This window comes from Schistocerca americana, chromosome 5, assembly GCF_021461395.2.
Source record: "Schistocerca americana isolate TAMUIC-IGC-003095 chromosome 5, iqSchAmer2.1, whole genome shotgun sequence".
Lineage (NCBI taxonomy): Eukaryota > Metazoa > Arthropoda > Insecta > Orthoptera > Acrididae > Schistocerca > Schistocerca americana.
The window spans coordinates 188,151,178-188,170,540 of NC_060123.1; the positions used below are offsets into that span (position 1 = coordinate 188,151,178).

Below are 19,363 nucleotides of genomic sequence, written 5' to 3' on the forward strand. Positions count from 1 at the left end.
CGTATCCTGCTACACAGTTCAAATCAGGGTAGATTTGTTCAACAGATTGTCTAAGCCACTTGCACCATCTATATTTCCTACTAACAACATGTTCTCCATTTCTGATGCTTGTTGAACCATGTTGGAACTGTCTGGCAAGGTGTTGTTCTGTCCTGCTTTATCATCAGGAATCTTGTGATCCGTGCACAAGGTGTCATCTTGTACATTATGACCTGATGCCATTTTGTACTGCATTTATTTGCGCCAAATTCAGTTTTTCACACAGTCAAGTATTAACTGTTTAATTGTTGTAATTGGCCATTTATCTATCTTTTACAGGTTTTCATCATGAACCTACCAATTTTGCTATGCAGTTTAGAACACAAGACACACAAAACTGAAGGTTATGCTCATCAAACTTTTGTTGTGATGACATGCAAAATTAACTAAGTCCTGTCACACAGCACTATATGTAACTAAATCACTTGTCACAACTAATATCCCATGTGCAGCTGTACGTGAAGGGTTACAAACTTAAGTTCACAAAATTGTGATCCACTATATCTTTTCGTAGTATTGTAATTCAAGTTCAACTGTGATAAACAGTAACTTATGCACCTGTGCATGTGCTTACTGCCACATTCATTAAGAAGATTGTACTAAATGAAGAATTTTTCTCTGCCTTGGAGGAAGTTAACAGAATCTGCAGCGACGCACTACAAACTTTTCCAACACATCTGCCTGTTATTGCTGCAGAGTGTGGCCACGCAACTCTTAGTCACAAAACAGGGCCATCAGTCCTGCCTTCTGTGTGTCACTGCTCTGTCACTGTTCACCTGCATATGCCCAGTTAGTCCACTGCACATTTCTACATTTGAAAAAACTAAATCTTTTTCACCTTTTTTACATTACAAGATAATTGCTGTACTTTCGACTGTTGTTGTTTCCTAATTTGATAACACATTTTAGTCTCAAAGTTCATTGTTAAAGTACAAGAGTTGATTGGATGGTTCAATACATGATAGAACAATATCCTAACCATCACACAAAATAAATCATGACAAATCTTTTTGTGGTTTTGATCAACTTCCACAACAGCAGTTAGCCTCAGTGAGACTTGATGAGAGCTGTGGTCACTTACCATAAGACTTCCCCTGAAAAGTTGAACTAAAACTATGAAGATTGTTCACCAGCTCAGAGGGAGCAAATTTTATTCAAAAAATCTGAAGGAAACACGAACAAAATTCAATTTAGGAAAAAAACTTTTTCTGAAATCATTGTTTCAAGAAAAGACTTTGTTTTTATACTGAAATATTTACGTATTCTGTGTTAAACATTTCTGTGAACTCAACCACAACATGGATAAGCCAACTTCAATTTAATGGTAGCACATTTCCTACCAAAGCAAAACCCTATTGTACAATGTGACTAAAATAAGTTATGTTAGTACATACTTCTTTATTCAAAAGAATTTGCTTTAACTGAAACATATTCTCAGCAATTTTAAATAGAAAAGCTGCCACAGAATTTATTAACAATTCTATAGCTCTGAGGGAGCATACAACATTTATTCTTATGATGTTTATGATACATTTTTGTCATAATTGTGAACTTCTGAAAAACTTTTTATATTCTCAAACTTATCAGTTAAACTCTCTGAACAGAGGAAACAAGAAAGTTGTTAAGGCAATTAACTTGAATTGCTCTCTTCGTCAAGACTGCGTCACATTATTTCAGATACTTTACTGACTGACATTCTCACAATTCTGAAAACTGTTACCAAATGTAAGAACTACCTTGCCTTCAGTATTTAGATGCTGACATGAGGTGGTGGATGATTTATGTTATCACGTCTCAGTATGGGTGACCGTTATGACAAGTCCTTGAGTTCATTGACACCATTTGGGTAGCAATAGCCGTACCAATGTAGCCATCAACTTTAGTTAAGAAAATCGTACATTCCACAACTTACGTAGTAGAGATGACTTTTTGCCATCATCTGCTGCTGCCACTTTTGATTTTAGAGATGATCACATTAATTCTGAATTCTCAACGTTACTATTGTGAGGACAGAACTCAACTCACATTTGCACCCTCTGCCTACCCATCCCCATGTGTCTTTTTCACCACTTGCATACTGCTCAGCATCGCAAGATCACTTTGTCCACCAAAAGGAAAGCCCAAAGCAAATTCCCTTCATAACTGCATTTACATTATTTTACTGATCACGAGCTATTAAATCTGCGATAGCATCAGTCAGTTTCTTTTGTAAAATAACAATGATCAACTTGAACCTGTTTGGATTTATTGCATTGCTATCTTCATTGAGATACGTTGCATGATGTTGCTTTCTGGGTGTTATGGCTTTCCTGATACCACTGGTATGGGAAACTTTTACTACTTTTTTTATAAATGAAGAAAAATTCTGAACATAAATTTAGGTTATGTTACAGCCTTTGAAAGACGAATTAGCAGAGAATCAAATAGGCAAAAAGATAAGGCTCAATAGAAATCCTTGGATAACACTGGAGACACTGGATTTAATGGATAAAAGAAGAAATTTTTTTTTAAAAAATGCAGTGAAGTACGCAACTGGGAAAACAAACATCTAAAAATGAGAGTGAAACAAAGTGCAAAATTTCTAATCAGAAATGCCTAGAAAACAGATGCACAGCAGTGCAGGCATGTGTGACTATGGGAAAGATATTTGCTGCTTACACGCAAATTAACGAAACTCAAGCTGAGAACATTCTCAGGTGAAGTATGTTCTTAGACTCACTTTATTCGTACAAACCTAAGAATGTTCTCTGATATTCCGAGAAAAAAGTACATTCTCTGCTTTATTTCTATGACCCCTTGAGGCAGTTGTAACAACAATGAATATCAAAGTACAAAGAGCAATTAAAATGAGTAGAAAGATTTACATGTTAAGTAAACTAGATAAAGAAGTAGTAGTGTCAGTTTCGATGAGGAACTTGAAACTTTTAGCTAAGGACAGAAGGATGTAAAGCAACTATAACGCAGGTTTAAAAGAATAGTTGACTATCCTCTAGAATCCTAGATGGATGTGTTCCCAGTGAAACAGTTCACGATGTGATGGGACCCTCCATGATATACCGTCATTGCAAAGAAACTTATACAGAGGGAGAGAGACTACTGCATAATAGGTGTAAAATAAAGCATAGGGTTACACACAGATTGATGCTGAATGAAATGCATTTGGCTGTCACGACAATGCAGAATACTGTTGAATGATCTCTCACAAAACTCACAGAATTTCTGGTTATATGTAGAGGCTGTTAGTGGCACCAAAGTGTGTTCACTCACTCACACGAGATGGGGTAGCACAGCAAAAGCAGAAGTGCTCCACTCCATTTTCAAATGTTCCTTTAAATGAAAATTGTCCCAATTTAATCATCATACCACTAAAAAGATGAATGGAATAAGTATTAGTGTCAGTCGCATTGACAAACCGTTGAAATCGCTAAAATTGAACAAAGCTTGAAGGCCCAATGGAATCACTATCAAGTTCTATACTGAAATTGCAGTTGAGTTATCCGCTCTTTTAAATATAACATACCATAGGTGCCTCAAACAAAAAACTGTGCCCAGTAGTTAGAAGAAAGCACTGATCACACCCATCTACAAGAGTAACAGAAGCGATCCACAAAACTACTGTTGAATATCCTAGACATCCATTTTTTGTAAAATCTTAGAACTGATATCAAATGTAATGAGGTATCTCAAACAGAATGACCTCCTCAGTAACAATCAACATGGATTCTAAAAACATCAGTCATGTGAAGGCCAACCCACTCTTTTCTCATATGAGATACTGAAAGCCATAGATCAAGGCAGGCAGGTAGATGCAGTATGCCTCGATTTCCGAAAAACATTTGACTCAGTAACCACAGTTATGCTTGTTATCAAAAATATTACTGTATGTGGATGTCAAGGGAAATTTGCAACTGGATTGTGGATTTTTCGCTAGAGAGGACACAGCAAGTTATCTTGTATAATGTGTCATCATCAGATGTAGAAGTAACTTTGGGTGTGGCCCAGGGAAGTGTGTTCGGCCCCCTACATCTACATCTGTACTCTACAGAAGGTATGTCCCACTGGACCAGTTATTAGGGTTTCTTCATGTTCCATTCACGTATGGAGCGCGGGAAGAATGCTTGATTGAATGTCTCTGAGTGTGCACCAATTATAGAATTAGAAGTAGTAACAGCTGCAGTCATCCGTAGATCTCTTTTTACAAGGAATATAGGACATGTCAAAGTATTTGCCAGTTTAGACCAATTTAAAATAAGATAATTCTTATACGCATACATTTACAGACTTCTAGTTAGACACATACACACACACACACACACACACACACACACACACACACACACACTGGTGATCTCTGGGCCATTTTCTGTACTGCAACTTCCCATTTGCTATCCTGAAAAACTGAGTCAGCATCCCTCTATAACGAGTGAGATGTTGAGCTCAGAGAGGAAGAGGTGTTGGTATTGTGCTATGCATAGCTGGGGGGGGGGGGGGGGGGGGAGGAGTAGGGGAGGGGAGGGGGGTATGTATTTCTAGAAAAGAAAAGAAAGGAGAAAAACAGTGTGAGGGCGTTATGTGAAATATTGGATGTTTTATAATCATTATGATTTATTTATTTGTATAACTTTTTTTTTTTACCACACTTCTACTCTGTTTTTTCTAAGTAATCCTTCGGTGTATAATATGTATTGCATAGCAGGTACTTTTTAGCTGCCTTTTTAAATAAGTGTATTTTTGCAGTTTCTTTAATCTCTTTTAGCAATTTATTGTACAGTTTTATTCCTTGGTAGAAAATGCTGTTTTGAGTTTTCTGTTTATTTTTTCTTGGTAAATGTAAGTTGAGTCTAGCTCTTGTTCCATGGTCATGGATAGAGCTGCTTGTGCAGTGAGATTTTAAACTTTCCCAGCACACATATTGTTCCACAAAATTTCGGGAGAACTGCCAGATGTTTGTAACTTCCTGCCACAATATTTCAGCACAGAGTCTTCTGGGTATCTTCAGGTGATACTGGTGAAAACTCCCTCAGCTCTGGTATTTAACTGTGGAACTGTTTGCACGGTAATTACCAATGTTATTTTTTATGCATACAACTGACTGGTAAATGTATTCACACGGAGCAGTTAAAATCCCCAGTATTCTGAACACACCTATACAATGAGCTCGACTACTATTTTTGGTTCTTATTCTTATGGATCTTTTCTGGAGTTTGACAATTGTGATTATATTTTGTGCATTTGTTCCCCAAAAAAGAATGTCGTAGCTAAGAACTGAGTGTACACATGAACAGTATGTAACTAAAAGACACTACTTGTTACACACTGACGATAGGATTCTAAGGGCATAACATGTTGGTGACATTCTGTTTGTACCTTTGTGTGTTCACACCGCTTCAACTGAGAATCAATATTCATTCCTAGACATTTTGCATTTGTTACACAGTCTATAGAGGTGTCATCTACATTTAATTTAACACTGTCATTTTCTCTTTTCAAACTGAAATTCATGGCATTAGTTTTCGTTATATTCAATGTCACTTTATTGCTTATTGACCAATCGCAAACTTCCTTCAGAGCTTCATTTGCTTTCGCTGCAAGGAGTTCTCGTTTTCTCAGCGACTATAATATTGCTGTCATCAGCAAAGAGAAAATTTTCGCCATGATTAACACTACTGTGAAAGTAATGGTCCTAATATGCTACCTTGTGGAACCCCCTATATTGATGTATTTTGGTTCTGGTTTACTAAATGTTTGGATCTATTTGAAGTATGTGTTATTTCTACTCTTTGTACCCTATCTGCTAGGTATGACTGAAACCAGTCATTAGCTACCCCTCATATTCCTAATGCTTCTAATTTATATAATAGAATCTTGTGGTCGACTGTATCAAAGGCCTTAGAAAGATCCAAAAATATGCCTGTGACATACTCATATTTATCAAGAAAGTACAGCTTTTGTGAATTCTACTATGGCTGGCTCCGTATTTTTGCCACTTCGGAAACCAAACTGTGTTTCGCTTAAAAGATTGTATTTATTCAGATAATTCATTAATCTCTCTTTCATAATTTCTTCTATTATTTTTGAGAATGGTGACTGCAGGGAAATGGGCCAGTAATTTTCTCTGTCTTCTGCATTACCTTTCTTAAGCATAGGTACAACTCTTGCCTGTTTTAATTGCTCTGGAAATGTCCCTGATGTGAAGGATTCATTTATTATATTTGTCAAGAGGCCTTGTATAATCTCTATGCATTGTTTCAATACACACATTGGTACACCACCTGAGCCTACTGACTTTTTATTTTTTTAGTTTTGGAAGAGTTTTATTGACTTCATTCTCTGTGGTTGGATGTAACATCATAGTACTTAGTGCAACATTATTTACCGGTGTTATATTTGCTTTGGGGAATTTTTGCTGTAACTTCTCTAGAATACTTGAAAAATGCTCGTTTGCATAGTTTGCCAAGTGTTGTGGATCATTTATTATCTTATCCCCCCCTCTTAGCAGAATGTTATTCTGCCTTTGTTTCTCTCTCCCCGTTTCCTTTTTTAGAACATGCCAGACTGCTTTGCTTTCATTCTCTGCATTATATATAATTTTGTCATTAAATGACTTTTTTGCAGCAATCAACACCTTCTTATAGATCTTTTTGGATCTATGATAGAAATTTAAGAATTCTGGATAATTGCGACTCTTTTTCGTGGAAGTGAGGTATTTAAGTGTTTGGGAGGACTTCTCAATACCGGCTGTTAGCCATCTATTTTTGGTGGGTGTTTATACAGACATCCATACTTTTGGAAATGCCTTTTCAAAGTTCAACTTAAAAAAAGTGTGGAGAATTTAGAGAATTTCATATTCACATTGGTTTCCTTACACACTTCATCCCAGCTTTCATTTGCTAGTTCTTTTGAGAAATCTTTAATTTTGATTTCAATGTAGTTTGTAGGCTTGTAGTTTAGGATGATCTGACATCTGATTTTACTGTTGTTATTTGACAGAGATGGTCAGATAGTCTGAGATCTTTTACAGCTACATTAAATTTTTCCCTATCCATATTTGTGGCCACATGGTCAATTACTGATGCAGTCATTGTATAACCCTTGTTGCACTGTTGACTAATAGGGACATGCCAAAACTCTGAAGGATATTTATGCTGTTGGATTCATTTATGATATTAGTGTTGATGTTAATATCCCCACACAGAATTATGTTGACCTTTGTACTTGAGACTGTATCTAGAACTTCTGTTAATTTATTGAAAAAAGTGTCCACACTACCACTGGGAGATCTACACACACAAAATGATTAGTTTCTTGGTGATAATTCAATAGCTGATATTTCAAAGTGTTTGTCTTCACTTACTGTACTGAGGTCATGTCTTGATTTGAACTCTGTTCCTTTTCTAATATAAATGCGTGATCCTCCACCCCTCGAAGCAGTTCTGCAGTAAGAGTTTGCACTTTCATACAATGATAATACTACATGTTGGATTTCTGTGTGTCTACACCAGTGCTCAGTAACACAAACTACTGTGCAGTTCAAAGACTGGAGCTCAATTTCTAATAGTTTTATTTTATTTGTTATTGACTGCATGTTTTGATGGAGGATTGTTAAGTCTGTGAAATTACCATGTTACTCTTTCCAATGGTTTGTTTTTCTTTGTCACATCTGGTACGTGTGATATCTGAAGTGTTAAAATCTGTCTTGCGAGTGATTGTTTCAGAATTTTTTAAACTGCTGGAGATACTCTTTAGGCAGGGGAACCTGTTGTCTAAATTTATCCTAAAAAAAGATATTATTATTCTAATCTTATCTTCACATCCCCTATGTGAGCAATACATAGGGGGTTGTAGCATATTCCTAGAGTCATCATTTAAAGCCGGTTCTTGAAACTCTGTTAATGGACTTTCTCGGAATAGTATATGTCCATCCTCCAAGAGTATTTCAGTTCAGTTCCTTCAGTATCTCAGTGACTCTCTCCCATGGATTAAACACACCTGTGACCGTTCGTGCTGCTCTCCTCTGTATACATTCAATATCCCTGTTAGGCCTATCAGGTGTGGGTCCCACACATGTAAGCAATATTTTAGAACCAGTCACATCAGTGATTTGTAAGCAATCTCCTTTGTAGATTGATAGCACTTTCCTAGTATTTTACGCATAAATTGAAGTCTACCACCTGCTGCTTTATGCATGACTAAATCTATGTGATCATTCCGTTTCATCTCTCTACAAAGAGATATACCCAGGTATTTGTATGAATTGGCCGATTCCCCTGCTGTTCCTGTTGTATATTAATGACCTTGTGGACAATATCATAGTAACCTTAGACTTTTTGCAGCTAACACAAAGACCTGGGTGTAACAACTTGCATAGACTGGCAATGACAAAAGAAAAATGCATTTCTGAATAGAAGAAATTTGTTAACACTGAATATAGATTTAAGTATTATGAATGAAAACATACACAACTCTGCTGTAATATTGTACAGTATTTATCAGTTATTTCACAAATTTCAGCTGTTACGCCATCATCAGGTACAAAGGTAAGTATGTGATTTTTTTTTTTTTTTTTTTTTTTGATCAAAGATTTTAAACTAGTGTGTCTACAATGTACCTCTATTTCCAGAGACAAAAATGTTAATTTCATACTTAGGAATAAAACATAAGGGATTTGTTCCTAAATCTAACATTAACATTTTTCATCTCTCAAAATTGAGAGACGCTTTAGATATACAAGTTTAAAACCTCTGATCCAACAAAACTGCACCACATACTTATCTTTGTATCTGCTGATGATGTAAGAGCTGAAACTGGTTTGTGAAATAAGTAATAAATACACTCCTGGAAATTGAAATAAGAACACCGTGAATTCATTGTCCCAGGAAGCGGAAACTTCATTGACACATTCCTGGGGTCAGATACATCACATGATCACACTGACAGAACCACAGGCACAGGCAACAGAGCATGCACAATGTCGGCACTAGTACAGTGTATATCCACCTTTCGCAGCAATGCAGGCTGCTATTCTCCCATGGAGACGATCGTAGAGATGCTGGATGTAGTCCTGTGGAACGGCTTGCCATGCCATTTCCACCTGGCGCCTCAGTTGGACCAGCGTTCGTGCTGGACGTGCAGACCGCGTGAGATGACGCTTCATCCAGTCCCAAACATGCTCAATGGGGGACAGATCCGGAGATCTTGCTGGCCAGGGTAGTTGACTTACACCTTCTAGAGCACGTTGGGTGGCACGGGATACATGCGGACGTGCATTGTCCTGTTGGAACAGCAAGTTCCCTTGCCGGTCTAGGAATGGTAGAACGATGGGTTCGATGACGGTTTGGATGTACCGTTCACTATTCAGTGTCCCCTCGACGATCACCAGTGGTGTACGGCCAGTGTAGGAGATCGCTCCCCACACCATGATGCCGGGTGTTGGCCCTGTGTGCCTCGGTCGTATGCAGTCCTGATTGTGGCGCTCACCTGCACGGCGCCAAACACGCATACGACCATCACTGGCACCAAGGCAGAAGCGACTCTCATCACTGAAGACGACACGTCTCCATTCGTCCCTCCATTCACGCCTGTCGCGACACCACTGGAGGCGGGCTGCACGATGTTGGGGCGTGAGCGGAAGACGGCCTAACGGTGTGCGGGACCGTAGCCCAGCTTCATGGAGACGGTTGCGAATGGTCCTCGCCGATACCCCATGAGCAACAGTGTCCCTAATTTGCTGGGAAGTGGCGGTGCGGTCCCCTACGGCACTGCGTAGGATCCTACGGTCTTGGCGTGCATCCGTGCGTCGCTGCGGTCCGGTCCCAGGTCGACGGGCACGTGCACCTTCCGCCGACCACTGGCGACAACATCGATGTACTGTGGAGACCTCACGCCCCACGTGTTGAGCAATTCGGCGGTACGTCCACCCGGCCTCCCGCATGCCCACTATACGCCCTCGCTCAAAGTCCGTCAACTGCACATACGGTTCACGTCCACGCTGTCGCGGCATGCTACCAGTGTTAAAGACTGCGATGGAGCTCCATATGCCACGGAAAACTGGGTGACACTGACGGCGGCGGTGCACAAATGCTGCGCAGCTAGCGCCATTCGACGGCCAACACCGCGGTTCCTGGTGTGTCCGCTGTGCCGTGCGTGTGATCATTGCTTGTACAGCCCTCTCGCAGTGTCCGGAGCAAGTATGGTGGGTCTGACACACCGGTGTCAATGTGTTCTTTTTTCCATTTCCAGGAGTGTATTATGCCAGTGCTGTGTGTATTTTCATTCACAATGTATAAAATATTCAACCAAAAACTGACAGAACAATCAATCAGTGCAATACATTTAAATGTCAGGAAGTCTTTTCTGAAAGTATTTGTATGGAGTGTTGCCATGTATGGAAGTTGCAGTAATCAATTGGAGATGACAACGAGAATTTGTAGGAATAGGAAATGGAATTGTCACGTAGACTCAGTGGTAGGTAAAGCAAGCCGCTGACTGCAAATCATTGGTAGAATACTAGGGAGGCATTATCAACCTACTAAGGAGACTGCATAAAAAGCGTTCCTGCGACCCATCCTAAGAATACTGCTCCAGATCGTGGTACACAGACCAAGTAGGTCCGACCGCGAATATTGAAAAGATACAATGAAGGGCACCACAAATGGCCAAAGGTTCATTTGACCCACAGGAGAGAGCCACATAGAGGCACAAACAACTGAACTGGGAGACACTCTAAGATAGATGCAAACTGCCCTGTCAGAACCTGCTTAGAAGTTTCTAGACACAATTTTAAAATTGATGAATCTAGGAATGTAGTACAACCCATGACGTATTGCTCCAATAGGGATCACGAGGATGAGATTAGTCTAATTATAGCACATATAGACGCATTCAGGCTATTACTCTTCCCATGCACCATATATGAATGGAATGGGATAAAGCCCAAAGAACTGGTACAATGGAATGTAACCTCTGCCATGCACTTGGCACTGGTCTGCAGGATATAGATGCAGGTGTAGAATAAGCTTTCACCTCAAAAAAGCCAAATCTTCTGTTCACCAATTTTTGCAATTTGACTAAAATTATGGTGGTGCAACAGAATTTTATCAGACAAATGCTACACACTTGGCACAAGAATGGTGATGCACTTTAAATAAGGATTTTTTAGTTACATTTTACCTCAGTAAAGAAATTTCCTTACATTAAAAATGTATGCAAAGACACAACAGCTAAAAATCATAGCTTTTCATAGGCATTGGTCTTGCCACAGATTCAGTCTCCAGAGATTTCAAGAACATTATGTGGAACAGATTTAGTTTCCAGTGATAAGCTTACTTTGAAAACACACAAAAATTCTTAAAGAGTTCCATGAACCACTTTACAGTCCTGCAATAATTGTGTACAATAGCCACAAGTATGATGTAATCATCTCATTTCATTTGCTATAGAAAGAGAACTACCAAGTGGCCTGCCCATTTCCAAAGCCTTTAGATGTGTTGCTATTTTCCTGAGGACATTTTAACTGTTTCACTGTGACATCGGAAAAGTGGCTGCAAAACCCGCGTACACTGCCAGAACATATGGAGCAGAAGTTACGCAAACTGGATCTACAGCAAATACTGATGATGGAAACGCGGCTTTAAAGAAACAGGATTGTGTTCCTGTCTTGACTGTGGGTGGTGGACAATAACTTTGCCACTAACCGCTTTTACATACCACCAGAAATTCTTTGGGTTATGCGAAAGAAGCTTTTTTTAATTGGTTTATTGCTACAATCTTTTGTGACATCTCTCTTCAGTTGTCTGCTATGTAGAAATCAATGTCTCTTTTGAAGATGATTTACTGCACGGAATATCCACAATGTCAGATGTATTAGATTCTGAAACTTCACATCAGTGCACACTCCGCTGCAAAGCGAAAATTTCATTCTGGAAAAATCGCCCAGGCTGTGGGTAAGCCTAGTCTCTGCAATATCCTTTCTTCCAGGAGTGCTAATTCTGCAAAGTTTGCAGGAGAGCTTCTGTGGATTTTGGAAGGTAGGAGACGAGATACTGACAGAATTGAAGCTGTGAGGACGGAGCGTGAGTTGTGCTTGGGTAGCTCAGTTGTTAGAGCACTTGCCTACGAAAGGCAAAGGTCTCGAGTTCGAGTCTCGGTCCGACACACAGTTTTAATCTGCCAGGAAGTTTCATATCACTACACTCTCCACTGCAGAGTGAAAATATCATTCTGTATTAGATTCTGCTTGACATACATCCTACTCATTTCAAATCACTGTGGTTACCCAAAGACAATCCTTATATTTCTTCAGCGACATCATTTTATTGGATATATCATTAGGCACTGAGGCATTCAATATTTTAGGCAAATGTAGATGCAATTTTTTTATTTAATACAATAACACTCATAAAATATTCAGGAAATCTCTTTAATTTATTGACAACACTGGCATTGCATATTTACTTCACAACTTGGAATGTTATTTACAAATGAATGAACAGAACCACAAATTCTTCACTGTACAATCTATGGGTAACATACCCACGGAAAGAGGGACTTCAATGATCAGAGATAAAACATTTAACTTGCAACCATATCTTACACACTTGACTTCATGGCTGTACTCTTGCGCTTACCAAAAATTTACAATAAATTAGTCCTGACCAAAACCAACAGTTATCCATGTACTGGATCCAGGCACCGGAGCACTAATGAACAGTCTAAACATCGCTTCTACAACAAGTAACAACAAAATTTAAAATATCTACAATATATTACATAAGGAGAAAGGTGCCCTACCATATAACTTCCTCCAGCACTCCACACTGAGTTGTAACACAAATCCCTCATAACTGTCAAGTTATTTTTATGTACACACTTCCAATAAAAAAGAATGCTCTGCATACTGCTGACTATGGGAGACACTTTTTTGTAGTTAGTAACTAAAACTGAGTGATCATATATGACAAGTTGAAGCATGTTTTAGTTTTTATTGGCAATGTGGTATGGTCTTCAATAAAATCTAGTAAATTATGCAATAAATATAAACATAAGATAAAACTGTAATTAAGAGAGAGAAGAAGGGTGATCCAATTTGGAATCCAGTTCCTTTCCTTTGGGAAGTTAAAGTACTACTGTTATTTGATTATAAAATATTCCAATAACAAATAATTAACGTTTGATATCTCAACGGCAAGGCAGATGCATGGAGAGCATTTCTTTTTTAGGTTTAAAGTTAAAAGCTTCCTGGAAGTAAAAACTTGAAGTTGTGCTACAGACAATGTACACACAGTTTCAGCTTGCTGCATTTCAGATGATCTAACATACAATTTATTTTAAATACTAACGTTCCAGTGGAAGACTGAATGTCACTACTACAAGAATACTGGCAGCACTGTGCCATCTACACAGAAATAATGTCTGATACAATGTGGAATGTTCTGGAGAAGCTTTTACATTTAAAAAAAAACGAACACATACCAACTTCCCTTATTTGCTGTACATAATACTATCCGTAATGAGTTGGCAATATTACAGAAAAGCTTTTTACACTTTAGTATCAACCATATCAACATTAATTTTGTAATAAACATATGGGTAATACTCAGCATGGCCAAATCCAAGTCCTGGTATCTCCACACTCTGCAAAAACATAAAACGTTTTAATTGTGGATAAATACTTAGTTTCAAGTCTCACATTTCAAGTATTTTTTGTGTCTAATTATTTAAAGTACGACGAAAGTTACTCACGTCATGTGCCCCCAGGCCTTGTGAAGCACTGCTGTCTAAATGCCCATACAACTGGTTTAAGAGGTCTCGTAACCTCTTGGTACTTTTTTTGTGTGGATGTAGCAGCATGGCTTGAAAGTTCACTGGCAGCCCATACCTGCACAATTAAAATTACTGTAAAACATGATGATGTTAAGTAAGGTAGCACTTTCACTTTAGGAGATAATCTATTTTTTACTGTGTTTAAACAACCATGTTTCCGCAACTATTGGCCTTCAGCTGCGGCACTCAACTTTTTATATTCCTGCTGGTGCATATTTTTCACACTCTTTAACTCTTCAGGGGCAGATTGTGTGAATTAGTGCTTCCTCCTGGAATTTTGGTGAAACTGTTTCGGACTACCTTATTTTATAGCAAGGCACACCAAAATTTGATCAAAGCAAATTTATCTTTTTTATATTGACGTTTCATGTTGCACTACTTCTAAGGGGAAGACATATGAAAAAAATACACAACATGCATCCAATCTGTACTTAAAGAATTTCTGCATTTAAGGAATACACAGTCTGAGATCCACTGATGGAGAGAGAACTATTTTACTGACAATAATCTGTTCCCAAATGACTTTTCATTGTGCAGCATTGAGTGCGCTCATTTGAAACTTCTTGGAGATTTGAACTTGGAACCTTTGTCTATTGTGGGTAAGTATTTTACAGGTTGAACTATCCAAGCTCCACCTACTTCTGCCAGTGCCTCTCTCCTACCTTCCAAACTTCACAGAAGTTTTCCTGCACATCTTGTAGGACTCGCACTCCTGCAAGAAAAGATATAAAGAAGAAATGTCTTACCCGCAACCTAAGCATTGTTTCTGGGATGAATTTTTGCTCTGCGGCAAAATGTATGCCGATTTGAAACTTCCGGGATATTACGTAAAAGCTTAGCGCACAGTTTTAACTTACCAGGAAGTTTCAAATCGGCGCACACTCCACTGCCAAGTGACAGTTCATTCTGGAAACAATCCCCAAGACTGTGTCTAAACAATTTCTCCATAATATAGTTTTTTTCTGGACTGCTGGTCTCACAAGGTGTGCAGAGGAACTTCCGTGAAGTTTGGAAGATAGTAAGGATGTGCTGGCAATAGCAGAGCTTTGAGAGTGAGTAATGAATCATATTTGGATAGCCCAAAAAAGGCAAAGGTTCCAGGTCCAAGTCCAGTACCGGAACGCAGTTTTAATGTGTCATGAAGAAGAGATCTTTTGTGTGCTTTATGGACAGTTAAGACAGAAAACCCAACGAAGAATGAAAGATCCTGTATCTGAAGCCAATGTGTACATTATTGTTTGAGAAATCAGTCTTTCAATCAGTTTGATACTGCTCTCCATATGTGACTACTTCATAATAATTTTTTTCATTTACCCTTACTTACTACCAGCATCCTTTGAAACCAGTTTTACATATTCTAATAGTTTTCTGCCCATGTGTCTTTCACTTAAACTGCTTATCTCAGTATCAGTTTCACTATTCACTGAGCCCTTGTTATATATTTCATTAACTCATTTGTTCATTCATTCATTATGTTTCGGAGATTCCATTCCTCCTCCCCCCCCCCCCCCCCCCCCCCCCCCCTCCCCAAGGAGGAAAGGAGGAAAACATTCTTGGACGTGAAATATGTTGAGGCAGACAAACGAAAGATGAGAAAATCACAGAAACTTAGCCCATACATTGTATTAACATTAAATTATCACTAAACTGTTTAATGTTGTTTGTACTTTTGGCAGCTAAATTTAACTTAGTAAAGCTTACTTTCAAGAAATGTTCTGCTTCCTTGATACTAATCAGTTACTGTTTCTCTCCTATTTGTAGATGGTTCTACATATACATACATACTCCATAAGCCTTCGTATGGTGCAACGTGTTGGGTACCTTGTACCACTACTAGTCATTTCCTTACCTAATCCACTCAGACACAAAGCAAGAGAAAAATGACTGATCATATCCCTCCATACAAGCACTGAATTCTCTTATCTTGACTTAGTGCTCATTATGCAAAATGTATCTTGGTGGCAGTAGAATTGTTTTCCAGTCAGCTTCAAACACTGGTTCTCTAAATTTCCTAAATTGTGTTTCACAAAAAGAATGTCGTCTTCCTTACAAGGATTCCCATTTGACTTCTTGCAACATCTCTGTAACACTTGCATACTGATCAAACCTATCTGGAACAAATCTAGCAGCCGGTACCTGAACTGCTTTGATGTCTTCCTTTAATCCAACCTGGTGGGGATCTCAAACATCTGAGGCAGCACTAAAAAATAGGTTGCACTAATGTCCTATAAGTGGCCTCCTTTACAGATGGGCTACATTCCCTAACATTCTCCCAATGAACCAAAGTCTACCTATCACCTTCCCTACCACCATCCTTAAGTGCTTGTTTCATTTCATATTGCTTTGCAATGTTAAGCACAGATATTTAATGGATGTGACTGCATCAAGCGGCACGCTACTAATGCTGCATTTGAATACTGTAGGATTATTTTTCCTACTAATCTGCATTAACTTACATTCTTCCACATTTAAAGCAAGGTGCCACTCATCATACCAACTACAGATGTTGTCCAAATTATCTTGTATCCTCCTACATTCACTCAATGACAACTTCCTAAACACTACAGCATCATTAGTAAACAGCTGCAGGCTGCTGCTCACACAGTCTTTCAGATCATTTATGTATTTAGAGAACAAGAGCGGTCCATCTCATTTCCCTGCGACACGCCCAACAATACCCTTGTCTCTATGAACATTTGTTGTCAGGGACAAAGTACTGGGTTTTATTACTTATGAAGTCTTCGACCCACTTACCGTGTTTACTCGAATCTAAGTCGCACTTTTTTACCGGTTTTTGTAATCCAAAAAACCGCCTGCGGCCCAGAATCGAAGTTCTGAAAAATGTTGGTAGGGGCTGCCACAACTAAATTCTGCCGTCGAATATATGTAGTGCTACACAGGCATGCTTTGTAGGCACAAAGATAAATACTGGCGCCAAAACCTCTGCGTCAGTAAATAAATTTTAAAAAAAAGGTGGAAGACGAGCTTTTTTTCTCCGCCCCGAGTTTCGACCACTGCATTTTCATACATTATCCAACGAAGTAAATACAAATTCCCTATTGTTCATCTTCGAATGTAGCAGAATTTCAATGTACTACGAAAACCCGACTGGCAAGACTGTTTGGGATGTTTGTCAATATGGCCAACTCTACGTTCTGAATTTTTTCCTACCTGTGAGAAGAGATGTTTGCTAATAGGAACCTGATGAAATGTGAATCACTTGCAGTATTCTCTTCACCATAAGAATAATACGAATATAAACATTTTGCCATGTATTCTTTCGTGTTTGCTGCTATCTCATTTAAATCCTGTCTGCCTAATAAACTACGAAACTAGAGTGAGACAACAGCAAACGCGGAAGAATATACATATCGTGTCATGTTTATATTCGTATTATTCTTATGCCTAGCAGTGATACAGTCACAAATGAAGTACGGCAACTGACTAGATTTTTAAATCTAAGATGACTCTAATTTCTGTGCAGAATTTGATGTTCTAAAGAAGCGGCCGCAAAGATTTTCAAACGGAGAAAAATTTTCGCGTAACTCTCGTTCAGAACATGTTCTATCATACGCAGTCTATTATTTTGTTCTTGTTGATAATTATCAAAGAAAGCAGCAGTGTAAGTAACAACAAATAGCAGTCTCTTGCCATTGTTTCGCGAATGAGACGATTCCTCTCTTCTTTTTTTTTTATTGTAAGCGGCGGTAGCGCGCACAAAAGCAAGCCATGCCGCGAGCGGCGACAGGCCGTAAACACGCACTACCAGAATGTGACAAACAATGCATGACACAGTACAGTAATGCATTTTCAGCTTAGAGTGAAGTAAACACCTATAACAAAAGCAATCGATTCAAACCAGACGAAGCACGTGAAAAAGGAAGGGTACCCGTATAAATACGGACGGAGCGCCTGACGCATAGCAATGGCTACCTGATAAAGCTTAACTGCTAAGCTTACGACTCTAACCAAACTACTGTAGCTGTATCATCATTCATTCGACCTAAATTGTGTGTCGTATTACAACAGACCAACTTTGTTTCGATTTGGAGGTGCGGCCTAATAGTTTTCTCTCCCCTTGAATTTCGAGTCGCAAATTTCACGTGCGGCTTAGATTCGGGAATTTTTTTTTCCCTTTATTTGGAGTATCATTTTTCAGGTGCGGCTTAGATTCGAGTGCGGCTTAGATTCGAGTAAATACGGTACATCTGAGAATATATTCCATATGCTCATACAGTCATTAACAGTCTGCAGTGGGGCACTATTTCAAACGTCCTCTGGAGAGCACTGTGTCAAACACCTTCTGGAAACCCAGGAATATGGAATCTGCCTGTTACCCTTCATCCCTGGTTCTCAGGATATCATGTAAGGATAGATCAAGCTGAATGTGCTGAATTGTGGACAGAAGCTTTTTCATCTTCAGGAAATTTATTGTATTCACATTCAGAATATGTTCAACAATTCTGGCACAATCCAATGATAAGAAATTGGTCTGGGATTTTGTGGGTCCATTCTTTAATAGTTCATATATACAGTAGTCACCTGCAGTTTTTTCCATTGCTTGGGACTTTGCAAAGGGTGAGACATTTGTGATAAACAATAGTTCTGAAAGTGCCAATGCCAAAGATTCCATCTGGACCTGGCCTTGCCAGGGTAGATATTTATTTATTTATGTAACGTTTCCTTGATTAAAGTGGTCTTCTTGAAAGAAAATTACTTACATCTGTAAGTACCAAGTCATGTTTACAATTCGTTAATATTTGATATGCTGTTTTACAATGAACACTTCTAGTTGCCTTGTAGCTCACAGAATATTTCTACCATTGAATTTAAATATTCAGATGATTTGCAGAAGCAGTATACAATATGGCATGGTTTTACTTTTATTTTAAATTGGTTAGGATTCACAATTTCTTCTTTTATGTTAGATATGAGCCTGTGGAATACAGTTGCACTATAGTACACAACTCCACTCTGAGCCTGACACAAAGTCTACCTGAAATTTGATTTTGTGTCCCGCACTGTGTATATGTAGACCGAAGTTCAGGTGAAGCTGTTTTTTACTGTCAGTAACAAAAACCATTAGAAGCAAATGTGTGAGTAAGTGAGTGCAAAAATTCCAAGAGCCTTAAAAATACCTCTGCATGAAGTGCAGTTACCTGCTTCACAGAACATTCTTACAGCTTACTTCTTTTAAATGAATACTTTTCTTTAGGTGCACTGCCCCATCAGATAACACCATATGCAACTGTGTGGAAATACACAAGTTAAGTCAACACTTGTCCTTAAGTCAATACAATGAGAAGATTTCTAAGGGTGAAACATACTGAACTAAGCTCCTTTGCCAGTTTGTCTAAATGTTGCTCTCATTTTAGTTCATTATCTAACTGGACTCCTAAGAAAGTATAAACATAGTGTTTCACTTACTGTATGTACATTAAAGTTTATTTCCCGTGCTAGCAGGTCATTTTTGCTTTTTGAAATACTCTGCGTATTTGTGAGA

The 19,363-nt window shown here is 38.6% G+C and overlaps 1 protein-coding gene across 1 annotated transcript in view; it reads right to left on the reverse strand.

Moving 5' to 3' along the window:
- Nucleotides 1-12,441: 12,441 nt before the first annotated feature.
- Nucleotides 12,442-19,363, reverse strand: part of LOC124615481 (V-type proton ATPase subunit C) — a 64,575-nt gene continuing 57,653 nt past the window's right edge. Inside the window, exons 9-10 of the mRNA XM_047143409.1 lie at nucleotides 13,780-13,915; nucleotides 12,442-13,671 (exon numbers count right to left, since the gene is read on the reverse strand). Coding sequence (XP_046999365.1) covers nucleotides 13,576-13,671; nucleotides 13,780-13,915 — 232 coding nt within the window. The 3' untranslated portion in view covers nucleotides 12,442-13,575. The remainder of the gene's footprint in view (nucleotides 13,672-13,779; nucleotides 13,916-19,363) is intronic.